The 15,596-nt window shown below is 33.7% G+C and overlaps 1 protein-coding gene across 1 annotated transcript; it reads left to right on the forward strand.

Moving 5' to 3' along the window:
- The first annotated feature begins 4,490 nt into the window (after positions 1-4,490).
- LOC128664821 (protocadherin gamma-B5-like) lies at positions 4,491-6,911 on the forward strand. Its single transcript, XM_053719624.1, has one exon. It carries the CDS (start codon positions 4,491-4,493, stop codon positions 6,909-6,911), a length of 2,421 nt encoding a protein of 806 aa, XP_053575599.1.
- The last annotated feature ends 8,685 nt before the right edge of the window (positions 6,912-15,596 follow it).

A 15,596-nucleotide genomic window follows, 5' to 3' on the forward strand; every position in this document is an offset into this window, starting at 1 on the left:
GTGCCGGCAGCACTCATGCAGGCCCAGACCATGACAATCCCACCACCATGCTTGACTGTAGGCAAGACACACTTCTCTTTGTACTCCTCACCTGGTTGCCGCAACACACGCTTGACACCATCTGAACCAAATAAGTTTATCTTGGTCTAATCCGACCACAGGACATAGTTCCAGTAATCCATGCCCTTAGTCTGCTTGTTTTCAGCAAAATGTTTGTGGGCTTTCTTGTGCATCATCTTTAGAAGAAACTTCCTTCTGGGGCGACAGCCATGCAGACCAATTTGATGCAGTGTGCGTCGTATGGTCTGAGCACTGACAGGCTGACCCCCCCACCCCTTCAACCTCTGCAGAAATGCTGGCAGCAGTCATATGTCTATTTCCCAAAGACAACCTCTAGATATGACGCTGAGCATGTGCACTCAACTTCCTTTGTTGACCATGGCGAGGCCTGTTCTAAGTGAAACCTGTCCTGTGAAACCACTGAATGGTCTGGCCCACCATGCTGCAGCTCAGTTTCAAGGTCTTGGCAATCTTCTTATAGCCTAGGCCATCTTTATGTAGAGCAACAATTCTTTTTTCAGTTCTCAGAGAGTTCTTTGCCATGAGGTGCCATGTTGAACTTCCAGTGACCAGTATGAGAGAGTGTGAGAGCGATAACACCACATTTAACATACCTGCTCCCCATTCACACCTGAGACCTTGTAACACTAATGAGTCACCTGACACCTGGAATGGAAAATGGCTAATTGGGCCAATTTTGAATGTTCCACTTAGGGGTGTATTTTGTTGCCAATGGTTTAGCCATTAATGGCTGTAAGTTGAGTTATTTTGAGGGGACCGCAAATTGACACTGTTATACAGGCTGTACACTCACTACTTTACATTGTAGCAAAGTGTCATTTCTTCAGTGTTGTCACATGAAAAGATATAATAAAATATTTACAAAAATGTGAGGGGTGTACTCACTTTTGTGGGATACTGTATGTATATATATATATATATATATATATATATATATACACAATGGTTTCAAAATAAAATAGAATTTATTTCCAGAGCATTTGAAACCAAGTCCAATAGACCAATTTGAAACAATCATAGAGGCAGTGTGTAATTATTCCACATACCATATTCCACATTTTTTGTAATTTTCAAATGAATAATTTCACAAGCATATTTATCTCACCATAATAGAACAAAGATAAACCCCAAGAGTGTAACACTGTATCAGTAGATAAACAGGCTTCTAATTCCACCATGGTTATTTACGTTAAATATAGGTTACAATTGACTCTATTATTAGCAGGAGAATGTATGCTTTATTGGCTCATTATCCAGCAAATTAGCAGGCAATCTTCTCAGAAACAAGTTGTTTTAAGGATAAAATTAACACACAAAAACTCCTTACATAATATGCATTTAGGTGTGTTATTGGAGCATTAAGATGACATGTCAGATAAAATTTGATGGGCAGTCTGTGGAAGAACCAACATGCAACGTTGCTCACTAAAATGAGTCAAATAAAACTCAAGATGAAAATGCAAATGTGTGAGATTGCTTTACAAAAAGTAATATAATACAATAGTGAAAGACTTGATGTGACCTTGTTGCACACATATGTAAATAGAAACATTATTGATGTACTCACACATATATTGATGCTTATCGATAGTTTTTGTACACTTGTGTTTAAAAGGTGAAGTAAAGGATACAAAAAATATTTTACACTTTGTGATTGTGGTCGTTAGCCTCAGATGTAATCCCAGGCGACTAGGGTGTATATCAGCTAACTAGTATTGCTTGTTAAAAATAATTTGTTTTTTTGTTATATAACAGCATAATGTTTCTTTCTGAACATCTTTTTACTGATCTCTATTATATCTACTCTGGAGTAAAGATTTTCTCTTTTTTTTGCAGTATAATTATACATTTTAGTTCCAATATGTGTCTTATTGGACATGATAAATGGCAAATATTTGCATATGTATTTAATAGACATATATGCTATATTTCATAAGATAAGAATCGCTAGAAAAACGATATCACGACTACAACATTTAGCAATCGTGCTCTTTTAAATGTATATTTTATTTCATAATCTCATTTTCTGGTTTCATTATTGACAACAGAAATCTCTTGCAAAGATTTTTACAAAACAGAAGTCCAAAAATCATGTTTTGAAAAATCGTGATTTACAATAAATAGAATCTAACGTGCGTCGTAAGAGCACACCTTCAGAGTTCTGGTTAACTGTTATGCGAGACAAAAAAGTTTTGCAAAACACATAAAAATTACATTTAAAAGTACAGTTATTCTCATAATAAAATTGTCTAATAAACATTATTTAAAAAAACATATGTATTATATATATATTGCATAAAAAAGTTATAAGGGCTCAAAGATATGAGGAGTCAGGTGTTAGAATAAAAATGGCTGCAAAGGGTTTTAACATACATGTGTAAATACATATGTTTATATGTGTGTACATATGTATTTATATGTGTGTATATATATTTACAGACATATATGTGCATACATATATAGACATATTTGTAAGTGCATTGGAGTCCTTTGCAGTAAACTAGCTGAAAACATGAAAAATTATATTTATACATATTTAAGCTATATTCATATGTAATAAAGTGTCTAACTGTGCATTTACTGTAAATATTTTACATTCCAATGTTCTTCACATAGGGTAATATGTATTTTTATAGAGATATATGACAAAGATACAAGGTACACTTACCAAGACTTAAAAAATGTTCAGTTTATTACTAGTGATGTTTTTGGGGTCACCCTTGTCTTCAGGTCTAAAGATGGGGGTGACCCCGAAACATCACTAGTAATAAACTGAACATTTTTCAAGTCCTGGTGAGTGTACCTCGTATCTTTGTCATTTCTGTATTTACACTCTGGATGCACCCTGGGCACAAGGATTTGGAACAAGTGGTTATGTGAGTGCTTGGCCCCTATATATCTATACTTAAATATAGTAATATATACTGTACATATGTATAGATATATATTGTACATAAAAACATTAGATATATATATATATATAAATATTTATTTAATAATAAATAGAACATATTCTGCTATGTCAAGAACATTGGAATGTGAAATATTCATATTCATGTCAGGTTAGCGCACTTGATTAATTTGCAATCGGGTTTGTGTGCGAGTATGGGTGTTAGTTTTTTCCTCACTTTACTCGCTCCATTGAAGTCTGTTGGGAAATAAGTTAAAGCATTCGTGATATTCAAAGTTCAGCTTTTTACACATGTCGGGTTAAAACTTTTTATTTTCATCTTGTAATACACATGCTACCTGACGCAGGCAAAACGCCTTTGCCTAGCGAGTTTAACGTGCAAGGAAAGTGATAAATTGTGCGCTACTTGTAATCTAGCCCCAAATCAGAAAACAAAAGTTTACTTAGTCAATCATTGACAAAAAAAAACCTTTTCAAATATTAAAAGTTAAAAATGATTTCACAAACATTGCCAATATAACCATAATACCAATGTATATATTGCATTAAGATGATATATTACACAAACATGGACTCCATTAAACCTCGTTAACCTATTTCCATTTTCAGCGATTGACAACCATTATCAGTTGTTAACATTGATGATGTTGTAAAATGGAGGTGCAATATTGTGGAAAATATCAACTGTGTTTGGCTACGAAAGATTGGGATTATATTGAAAAACAAAAATAATAGCCAATCCTGTTTACCAAATATTAAAATAGAATTTCAGAAAGTTTGAAATTGATTGTTAAAATTGAAATGAATATATTTGGGGATGCTATATTTAATAAGAAAATAATGAACAAGTTATAGGAGATATTTGTATGCATGTTTTTTTTTTTTTTTGGCCAAACTGATTTTGCTTCTAATTCCATATTAATGCCAACGAGAACTTAAAATTAATTATAATGCATATGCTTTATGCTATCACTACACACAAGTTATTATTGCAATAAGATAAACATTGTTTTATACAATTTTTTCTACATTTCTTCCATGGTAACTTAAGATTTGCTTCTGTAAACTTGAAGAATCTGACAATTATATTTTTTGTAGTTATCCTTTTTGAACCAATATAAAGAATACAGGTAATATTTACTAGATTTATAAATAATAATATTATAACATACTATTACATCTCTAATCAATAGATAGTTGTTACAATTTTGTTTAAGAAAGAAAAGGAAATAAAGCAATCTATTTATTATTTTGTAAAATAATAAAGCCACCTTACTGCAGTTACACAGTTTAGACTCAGTGTGCCGCTGTTGGCCAATAATAAATGCTTCTAAATATCTCATACTATTGATGCTTAGAATTGTTAGGCAGTGCTAAAATCAGAGCAAGATTTCCACTCTTTTCACAATTTGGATTACCTATATTTTTGTGAATTTCAAAGGAAACTAGAAAAGAAGGGTCATTTGCAGGAGGTGAGTTTTAGATTACCAAGGAGACAATGGCATGGCAAGTAATATTTTTCTTTCTTTCCTTCCTTTGTGAAGCTGTATCTGATCAGCTCCATTACTCAATATATGAGGAAATGAAGATAGGCTCTTTAATAGGGAATGTTGCAAAGGATTTGGGTATGGACAATACAGAATTGATCATTAGAAAATTGCAGATATCTTCTCAGACAGAAAAACAGTATTTCAATATCAATTTAGAAAATGGGAACTTATTTGTGATTGATAGAATAGACAGGGAAACAATTTGTGGGATAGAGCAGAATTGCCTTTTGAATCTTGAAGTGTTGGTTGAAAAGCCTGTAAATATTTTCCATATAAGAGTTGAAATTCAAGATATAAATGATAATCCACCTAGTTTTTCTAAGGATGTATTTGATATAGAAATTGGTGAATTTGCTTCTCCTGGAACACGTTTTATTTTAGGAAATGCACAAGATCCAGATCTAGGTATTAATTCTTTACAAAGCTACAAACTCAGCTCCAACCTACATTTCACACTGGGAGAAAAAACTAGCACTGATGGAATTAAATATCCTGAACTTGTGTTAGAAAAGCCCTTAGATCGTGAGGAGCAAAGCATCTATAATTTAATTCTCACTGCTTACGATGGTGGCACACCTGTAAAATCTGGAACTGCTCAAATACGGGTTGTAGTTCATGATGTAAATGATCATTCTCCTGCATTCAACCAAGACAAATATCAAGTAACTATAAATGAAAATGTACCAAATGGTTTTCTAGTAATCCAACTTAATGCTACAGATGCAGATGATGGTTCAAATGCAGAGATTATGTATTCCTTCAGTCACATTGCTAAAAATGCTATGGAAGCTTTCACCTTAGATTCTCAAAGTGGAGTAATTATTACTAAGCGAGAGCTGGACTTTGAAGTTACAAAAATGTATGAGATGATGGTCGAAGCTAAAGACGGTGGCGGTTTAGTGGGACATTGTAAAGTTTCGATTCAGATAATTGATATCAATGACAATGCTCCAAAAATAATACTTAAATCTTTTACTACACCTATTCCAGAGGACTCCTTACCTGGTACACTTGTAGCACTAATTAATGTTCATGATTTGGATTCAGGAAAAAATGGTAAAGTGATTTGCCATGTTGTTGGTGAATTGCCATTTAAATTAATAGCTTCATCTTTAGGTTATTACAAACTTGTAACTACACAAACTATTGACAGAGAAACAACATCTGATTACAATATTATAATAAAAGCAGAAGATGAAGGATCTCCCCCCTTGTATTCAAATAAGACAATTCAGTTAACAATATCAGATATAAATGACAACCCCCCAGTTTTTGTTAAAACAAATGATGTGACCTACGTGATGGAAAATAACTTAGCAGGAACTTCAATATACAGAGTGTACGCTTCAGATATCGATATTAATGAGAATGCCAAAATAATATTCTCCATTCTTAATACAGATATTGAGAACATGCCCATATCATCATATGTTTCCATAAACTCAGCAACTGGAATTATTTATGCACAACGCACGTTTGATTATGAACAGTTAAGAGAAATTCAGTTCCAAGTAATGGCTAGAGACAGTGGATATCCTCTTTTAAGCAGCAATGCCACAGTCAGGATATGTATTGTGGACAAGAATGACAATGCTCCAAAATTTCTCTACCCTTCAACAGACACTGATGAATCAGCATTCGTTGAATTTATTCCTCACACATCTGAGAAAGGTTATCTTATCACCAAAGTGATTGCAGTGGATGCTGACTCAGGACACAATGCTTGGCTCTCTTATCATTTTCTACAAGTCCCAGAACCGGTTTCTTTCACCATTGGGCACCACACCGGAGAAATTAGGTTGGCACGTAATCTCCAGGATACAGAATTTTTGAGGCAAAAAGTTGTGGTTATGGTAAAAGACAATGGTGAACCTTCACTTTCTGCTACAGTGTCACTGCAATTGGTAATGGGAGAAACATATCAACAGATTCTTCCAGAGATAAGCAGTCAACCTGTGGACTTGGAAGCTCAGCCAAATGTAACCTTTATCCTAGTAATATCAATAGCTGTTATTTCTATTTTATTCATTTTGACAGTAATATCTACAGTTATTTCTAAATTTAGAAAAGTAAGTACTCCAACTGCTTTTGGCACTCTAACTAGGGATTTGTTTCCCCAAGTTGCCCTAAGATACTCTTCTCAGTTTAGTGATGGAACTTTGCCACTCCCATATTCATATGATGTTTGTGTAGCACTCGACCAAAGTAAAAATGAATCTGCACATCTTAAACCAATCCAGAATGTTCCAACAGACAATCTTATTGAAACAGTTGATTCAGTTCCTGTAAATGATCTTCTGAACAACCATTTGCCTTCAGATAGTCTAACAGAGGTAAGATATATTTCTTATTTAAATAAATTCATTTGAAAATATGGACATTGCTAATGTGTCTGTATAAAAAGTTAATTGAAACCCTTACAGTTTTTTTTGTCCCTTAAATTGATGGTAAATAAACCTAAACTACAATCCTATTCATAATCAATATTATTTTGATACCTTCATTCTTTTTTTTCAAATGTTTTAATGCAATTCTTTCGATCCATTATTATTATATTTTCTATAGCCACCTCCGGCAGGCCACAGCAAAAACTTTTTTTTTTTAATTGAGGTGACATTTTCCCCTCTTAACCAATAGGCAATCTAGCCATACGGCACTTCTTTAAAATAAATAAATAAATTAAAAAAAAATGCCTGTTGGTTTTATGGTGAAAATGTCACCACAAAAAAAAAACAACTTAGTTTTTCTGTGGGCATACGGAAGGGGGCTATAGAAATATAATAATAACAAAGCTAAAGTGTTGCTTTAGTATATCTGGGGGGGAAAAATAGATGAATGAATGTGAATATAAAAAATAATATAGTTTAAGAATTCGTTTGTAGCTTAGGTTTAGTTTACCATCACTATAATTTATTAATTATCATACATGTGATAACTGTCTGCCTGTCCTAATTATAGCATTGGAACAGCATTGGGTTATTCATTGTATTGACTAGACATTTATATTGTGGTATATATAGTTTTCTTTATAAATATTGTCGTTTTTTTTTTGTCATTTAAATATTTAATACAGATCGTCAATGTTATCTGAAATAAAAAATGCAAGTCAGTGAATTGGAAATAAACACAGACCTGTCATTGACAATAGCAATGATAAGTTTATACTAGATTACTTATACTAAAATTCCATTGCGGTACTTTCCACCTCACATTTGCTGAACTAAATATGGCAACATTATATTGATAGTGGAACTTGTTTATTCACACTTACTTAATTATCTAAACACACTTTCTGTTTATGTCATAGCATTATATTTTTAAAGTTATATATTTGTAAGTATAATTTTTTACTTCAGGGCCTACACGTACAATTTATTTGAAAGCTACTAATTTTCTGAGAATAGCTATGCTAATAGATATATTTATTGGAACATGGACCTTGTCAGGTGTGATTTAATACAGGTTTCCTTTAATCCTTTGAGTGCACTTTCCCACCTGGGTGCTAAGGTGATTTAAGTTTTTTTAAAAAAAAATAAATAAATTTAAATTTTTTATTTTTTTTACTTTTGTATTTGAATATTCTTTTTATTCATATTTGTGATTATTTAATTTGTTTTACTTCGGTGGTCTGATATGCAAAAGATTAGAAAGCCCACTTAAGTAAATGAGTTAAAGGAGATTGGACTTGCTTAGCATGATAATGGGGATTGCTGAAGTGGTGGCTATGGGTTTGAGCATCCTTATCAGACTGTTGACCATGCTAAATAGTAGCTTTGAAATTAATACATTTTCCAACATCAGAATAATGACAATGGGAACGAAAACACCATTAACATATTAAAAAAATTGTACCAGATATTGAAAAACTTGCCAATAGGATGTATGGACAGCATTGACTTCTGCAGTCTCAATCCGTTTTTTTTATACTTTTCAGCAGATTTTTTGTACCATTTTGCACTTGAATTCATATGAAAGTATTTGTTTAAGTGTAAAAATGGCCTTTTCTACATGTTTGTGAATACAGTATTCCAATACGTTTTGCTATAATTATGTTGCAGTATTATAGTATAGTCTGTCTCTAGTGGATAGGATAAATATGTATATGTATTCAATAGATATATACGTGATATCTCAGCTAATAGGAAACATGAGACAATTAATCACAACCTCATCATCTAGCAGTTATGTTTCGCAATCACATTCTTAAAATGTTTCTTTGGATTAATAATTTCATTTTTGTGATTGTAATTTACGGTACTCTCTTCTTCTTAAATGGGATTTATACTGACTATTGGGTCTTCGTGATCAGGATTTAAGAGTTTGCTGTTCTGATTGGCTGCGAAGATCTTCTGCACAGTGTTGCCATCTTCTTACAGTAAAATAAATTCATTAAAAACAAACCTTGTTCTGCAGAGTGAGGTTTGGAACTTTTGGCTTCCTTTTTAACTTCAGAAATTTGTAGTTTCACAATTTACAATATGAAAATGTTTAAAATCATGATATAAAAGATGCTATTATTTCTTGCTAATTTCTTTTTATGCTGTATAATTTCCAGAAGTCTTTTTGATTTTTTTATTATAATTTTGGCAAATTGGAAGACAACGTTGTCTCAATCAATGATTGAAAAAATAAATATATTTTTAAATATTAAAAGATTAAAAACATCACTGAGTAAACATGCCCAGTAACCATCATACCCATACATAAATTGTATTCACAAGATTTAACACTTATCAGAGACGCCACATTACAACACACACACACATGGCGGCTGATTTATTAAGCAACAAATGCTGCTCATTCCGTGCTAGCTGGAAGGCTCGCTGGAATCAGGAGTTAAGAAGCAGCGGTCATAAAACTGCTGCTCCTTAACTCGGGATAATTGACAACTCTGCTAGCGGCGGATTGGCCGTGAATGTGCAGGGAGCGGAAACGCACAAGCATTTCACAAGCAATACTTGTGCAATGATAAATGCCGACAGCATATACTGTCGGCATTTAGCGATGTTGGGCAGACATGATTTGTTAGATACAAGAGAATAGTCCAGCACACATCTGAAGCTGGGTGCAAAGCTGCAGCAGGGGACCACACAACCCCGCAATAATATCCAATGATTCCAAAAAGACAGCAGCACTCCAAAATTGTAATTCTCAATCAGAGGTTTATTACTGAATCAGGAAACAACAACAGCAACGTTTCGGACTTACATGTCCTTATTCATGCTATGCATACATCATTTCCTTTACACCTTTTAAACCATCAGTAGATACACCTCCTAAGTTAATTAACCAATTACATTCATCATATATTTATGTACAGTTTTTGCAAAAAGCTTGTGTGAACACTTATCTCTATTAAAACCGTAAACTAACAGACATGGAGGATTTATCATATACCAAGATATCTTTCACAAAAACACTGAGAGGTCATAATCTATATTCATACCCATTGGCATTAGGCAATTTAAATGAAAAATCCAAAAGGATGCTCTTTGTTTTAAATATTGCTCTCTATAGCCCCCCCTCCATCAAAAAGGGGAGACATGTTCTACTATTTGAAACCTTAACTGACATATTATGGCCAGCCTGCATAAAGTGTGTAGCTACAGGAGATTTAATATTTTTTCTTCTAATGTTCTATTTGTGTTTGGTTATTCTATCTCAAACCTTATGGGTCATTTCCCCGATATAAATAAGCCCACACTGACATTTTAGCAGATAAATAGCATACTCTGTGTTGCACGTGAAATAGCCTTCAATCAAAAATTTACGCCCTGTTCACTTCTCTTATCATCTGATACTATGCGGCGAACCTGCAACAGCTGACTCTTAGGCAGGGAATTCTTCAAGGACTGAGGATGGGCACTGCTAGCTAATGAAAGATAATTTTTATCTGTGCTCTTCTCATACAAATCAACCTTAATCTTTCCATTTTCTTTGATAACCAAGGTATCCAGAAAGGCCAAGCTTTCCTCACTGTAGACCAAACTGAATTTGATCCTATAAGTAGCACCATATCGTTAAAACAATTCATTTTCATATACTGATATTTCTTTATATACATTCATAAATATATTGGCAATGGTATATGTAGGGGCAGCATTGGAGCCCATTGCCGTGCCCTGCAATTGCAGGTAGAACTGATCTTGGAATAAAAAGTAATTGCACCTCAAGATTATATCAAGTAATTTAGTGATGAATTCTCTTTCATCATCAGTATACAATTTTGAACCCGCAATCATTTTATTAACAGCCCCCACACCTCCATCATGACTAATGGAGGTGTATAGGCTGGAGACATCCAAGCTCAAGCTGTACAAAATACACTTGTCTAGAGGAACAGAAATTTCCTCCAATTTGTTAAAAAAATCCCCAGTATCTCTGATATATGATTGGGACTCCAACACAAACCTCCTAAGTATGCAATCTAAATACACTGAAATATTCGAGAACCCAGTCTACACCCATCACAATGGGGAAGCAAGTTCGCATGTGCAAACTTACCCCGCAACGGCCCTGGAGCAGCTTACACTGCTTCGTACATGGACCCCAAAATTAGCACTGATGTAATTAAATATTCTGAACTTGTTTTAGAAAAGCTATTAGATTGTGAGGAGCATAATATCTATAATTTAATTCTTACTGCTTATGATGGTGGCACACCTGTAAAACATGGAACTGCTCAAATACGGCTTGTAGTTCATTGTGTAAATGATAATTTTCCTGCATATCAAGTAACTATAAATGAAAATATACTTAATGGCTTTCTAGTAATCCATCTTAATTCTACGGATGCAGATGAAGGTTTAAATGCAGAAATTATGTATTAATTTAGTCACATTGCTAAAAAAATAATGAAAAATCTTCACTTTAGAATCTCAAAGTGGAGTAATTAGTATAAAGCGAGAGCTGGACTTTGAAGTTACAAAAATGTATGAGTTGAAGATTGAAGTGAAATATGCAAAAATAATACTTATATCTTTGACTTCAACTTTTCTTGAAGACCCCTTACCTGGTACACTTGTAGCACTATGTAATGTTCATGATTTGGACTGAGGAAAAAATGGTCAAGTGATTTGCCATGTTGTTGGTGAACTGCCATGTAAATTAATTTCTTAATCTTTAGGTTATTATAAACTTGTAACTACACAAACTATTGAAAGAAACAACATCTGATTACAATATTGTAATAAAAGCAGAAGTTTTAGGATCTCCACATTGTATTCAAATAAGACATTTCAAATAACAATATCAGATATAAATGACAATCCACCAGTTTTTTGATAAAACAATGTATGTGACCTATGTTATGGAAAATACCTTAGCAGGATCTTCAATACACAGAGTTCATGCTTCAGATCTTGATATTAAAGAGAATGCCAGAATACTATTCTCCATTTTTAATACAGATATTGAGTAAATGACCATATCATCTTATGTTTCCATAAACTCAGCAGCTAGAATTATTTATATACAATGCTCATTTGATTATGAACAGATAAGAGAAATTCAGTTTAAAGTAATAGCTGAAGACAGTGAATCTGTGCCACAGTCAGGATATGTATTGTGGACGGGAATGACAATGCTTCAAAATTTCTCTACCCTTCAACATACACTGATGAAACAGCATTTGTTGAATTTATGCCACATACATCTTAGACAGGTTATCTAATCACCAAAGTGATTGCAGTGGATGCTGACTCAGGACACAATGCCTGGTTCTCTTATAACTTTATAAATGTTCCAGAGCCAGTTTATTTCACCATTAGACAGGAAACAGGTGAAATTAGGTTTGCACACAGTTTCTGCGGAGGATACAGATTTTATAAGTAAAAAAGTTGTGATGGAAAAAAGACAATGGTGAACCATCTCTTTCTGCTTCTGTCTCTCTAAAATTGTTTATGGGGGAACATATCAACAGATTTTTCCAGAGATTAGCAGCCAACCTGGGGGTTCAGAAACTCAAATAAAATGTAACATCTTTCCTAGTTATATCAATATTTGTGACTTCTGTTTTATTCATCATGACAGTAATAGCTACAATTATTTCTTAATTTAGGAAAGTAAGTACTCCAACTGCTTTTGGCACTCTAACTAGGGATTTGTTTCCTCAAGTTGCCCTAAGATACCCTTCTCAGTTTAATTATGGAACTTTGCCACTCCGATGTTCATACAATGTTAGCGTAGCACTTGACCCAAGTCAAAATGAATCTGTACATCTAAAAACTGACCCAGAATGTTACAATGGACAATCTTATTGACACAGATGATTAAGTTTCTGGAAATGATCCATTTAGCAACCATTAACCTTCAGCTATCCTAACAGAAATAAGATGTATTTCTTATTTAAAGTGACATGAGATTCAAAATGTTTCTTTCATGATTTAGGTCGAGCATAGAATTTTAAACAACTTTCCAATTTACTTCTATTATATAATTTGCTCAATTATGTTTATAAACTTTGTTGAAGCATATACCTATGTAGGCTCAAGTGCAGCAAAGCATTGCTGGGAACTATTTGCTGATTAATAGCAGCACATATATTTTTCCTTTCTTTGGCCCACCAGAGATGTTCAGCTCATAGTAGTGTATTGCTGGTCTTCAACAAAGGATATAAAATATATAAAATAAACCAAACGAGCACAGTGTGGGGAGAGAATCACTAACATACAGATAGTCCCCAGCTCCAAAGGATCAATATCTAATCAATTAGACAGTCCACCAGTATGGGGGGTAACACTCATATATGTTTTACTCTGCTACGGTTCACACACGTTATGCAATTGTGAATAGGTGCCTCACCCCCCAAGTAAAGAGTCCGTAGTAACTTACTGATGTTTCTAGAGGTTGAATCCACTGTCGTCCGTTGATCCTTAGTGTACCTCTCTGCAGAACCAGGCTGCGGTAGTAGAGCAGTGTAGTAATCGCTGTATTCCCAACGACCGGGCGTGGGGGCGTGTCACATACACGCTAACGGACTATGCGTCTCTAGCCGGCTTCACTGGTAATGCTCCTCGGATCCAATCCGTGATGCCTGGAGGCGTGTCACCTTCGCGTTACCACTGCATCCACCAATGAAAGGTACCAGAGGGTTCCGTGTAACTGACAGACGACAGCATACAAGATAAAGTGTATCCCTCAAACCGGGAGCTTGAAAAGATAGAGGACTCTTAGGCAGGGTGCCGTATCGCTCGAGCAGGCTAAAATCACTTCACCATAAAAAAACTGTGAGAGCGAACGGCAAGGTAAATTAAATAAAACAAGTCCTTTATTTCCAAAAGTCGAAACGCGTAAGCTTGCCTACCCTAGGTCTTGTGTGCAACTTTTTACACTGTTTTGGACCATCTGCTTTTAACTTTTGGAAATAAAGGACTTGTTTTATTTAATTTACCTTGCCGTTCTCTCTCACAGTTTTTCTATGGTGAAGTATAAAGAATATGAATCACATTTGATAATATAAGTAAATTGGAAAGTTATTTCAAATGTTATGCTTTAGCTGTATAATGAAAGAAAAATGTTGGGTTTCATGTCCCTTTAAATAAAGTAATATGAAAAATTGGACATTGTTAATGTGTAGGAATGAAAGTTAATTGACACTATTTCAGTTTTTGTTTCTTAATATGTTAATAATCATACTTATGATAAATGTCTACCTGTGATAATTATAGTTTTGAAACAGAATTGGAATATTCATTTAATAAACTAGACATTTATATCTTGTTATATATCGTTTTAGGGATTAAACTAATTTCAAGAAAATATGTCACTGTGTTATATTTTTAATTTAGATGTTTAATACAGATGTTATTAATATCTACTGGAATAAACCATGCAAGTTAGTGAATTGGAATTAAACACAAATTTGTCATTGACAATGGCAAATATAAGTTTATACAAATATTAGCCATTCCATTGCAGTTCTATTAATCACATTTTCTGAAGTAAATATTGCAAAATAATCACCACAATTAAACTAGTTTAGTCACACTTACTGAATCATATAAAAAAAAAAATCAGTTTATTTCGTAGCATGATATTTTACTTGTTAGTTATACATTGATAAGTATCATTTTCCTCCTGGGTGAAATTAAATGGCACACAGTGCTTTCAATCATCCCTATAGGGACAGTGATTAAAGGGACACTGAACCCAATGTTTTTATTTTCGTGATTCAGATAGAGCATGCAATTTTAAGCAACTTTCTAATTTACTCCTATTATCAAATGTTCTTCATTCTCTTGGTATCTTTATTTGAAAAGCAAGAATTTAGTTTATATGCCGGCCCATTTTTGGTGAACAACCTGGGTTGTTCTTGCTGATTGGTGGATCAATTCACCCACCAATAAACAAGTGCTGTCCAGTGTAGATGCCTTCTTTTTCAAATAAAGATAGCAAGAGAACGAATAAAAATTGATAATAGGAATAAATTAGAAAGTTGCTTAAAATTGCATGCTCTATCTGAATCACAAAATAATTGTTTTGGGTTCAGTGTCCCTTTAAGTTTGCTCAATTGCTCCATGACGGAATAATTATCATTGGTCCCCCAATCCATTTTCTATATTGTTCAGGTCTGCATGCTCTTAACAATGGGGGCTACTAGAAGCTAGGGTGAAGACTGAGGGGACTTACTGTACAAGTTAATCTATGATTCATTTAATTGCAGATGCTGCTCCAGTGAATCCAAACTTTATCAGATTTACCCATTCAGGATAAGAAAAATATTAAACCTTTATACAAAAAGTGTATAATTTAAAACAAGCAAAAATAGGTCACTCACTACCCATAAAATATATTAATGGGGAAATAAACTGCACTGATCTTCTTATATGTCCTGTTTAGCACAATCTTATATGCAAGCAATTTGTTATTCTGTAAGTAGTTAGCAATGTTGAGGGAGAAGCATTCAGTTCAATTGGTTTCCTTAAAAGGACATACAATCTAAATTTTTTCTTTCATGATTTCGATAGAGCATACAGTTTTAACAATTTTCCAATTTGCTTCTGTAATCAAATTTTCTTTTTTTCTCTTCGTATTCTTTGTTAAAGGAACAGCAA

This window comes from Bombina bombina, chromosome 6 (assembly GCF_027579735.1).
Source record: "Bombina bombina isolate aBomBom1 chromosome 6, aBomBom1.pri, whole genome shotgun sequence".
Lineage (NCBI taxonomy): Eukaryota > Metazoa > Chordata > Amphibia > Anura > Bombinatoridae > Bombina > Bombina bombina.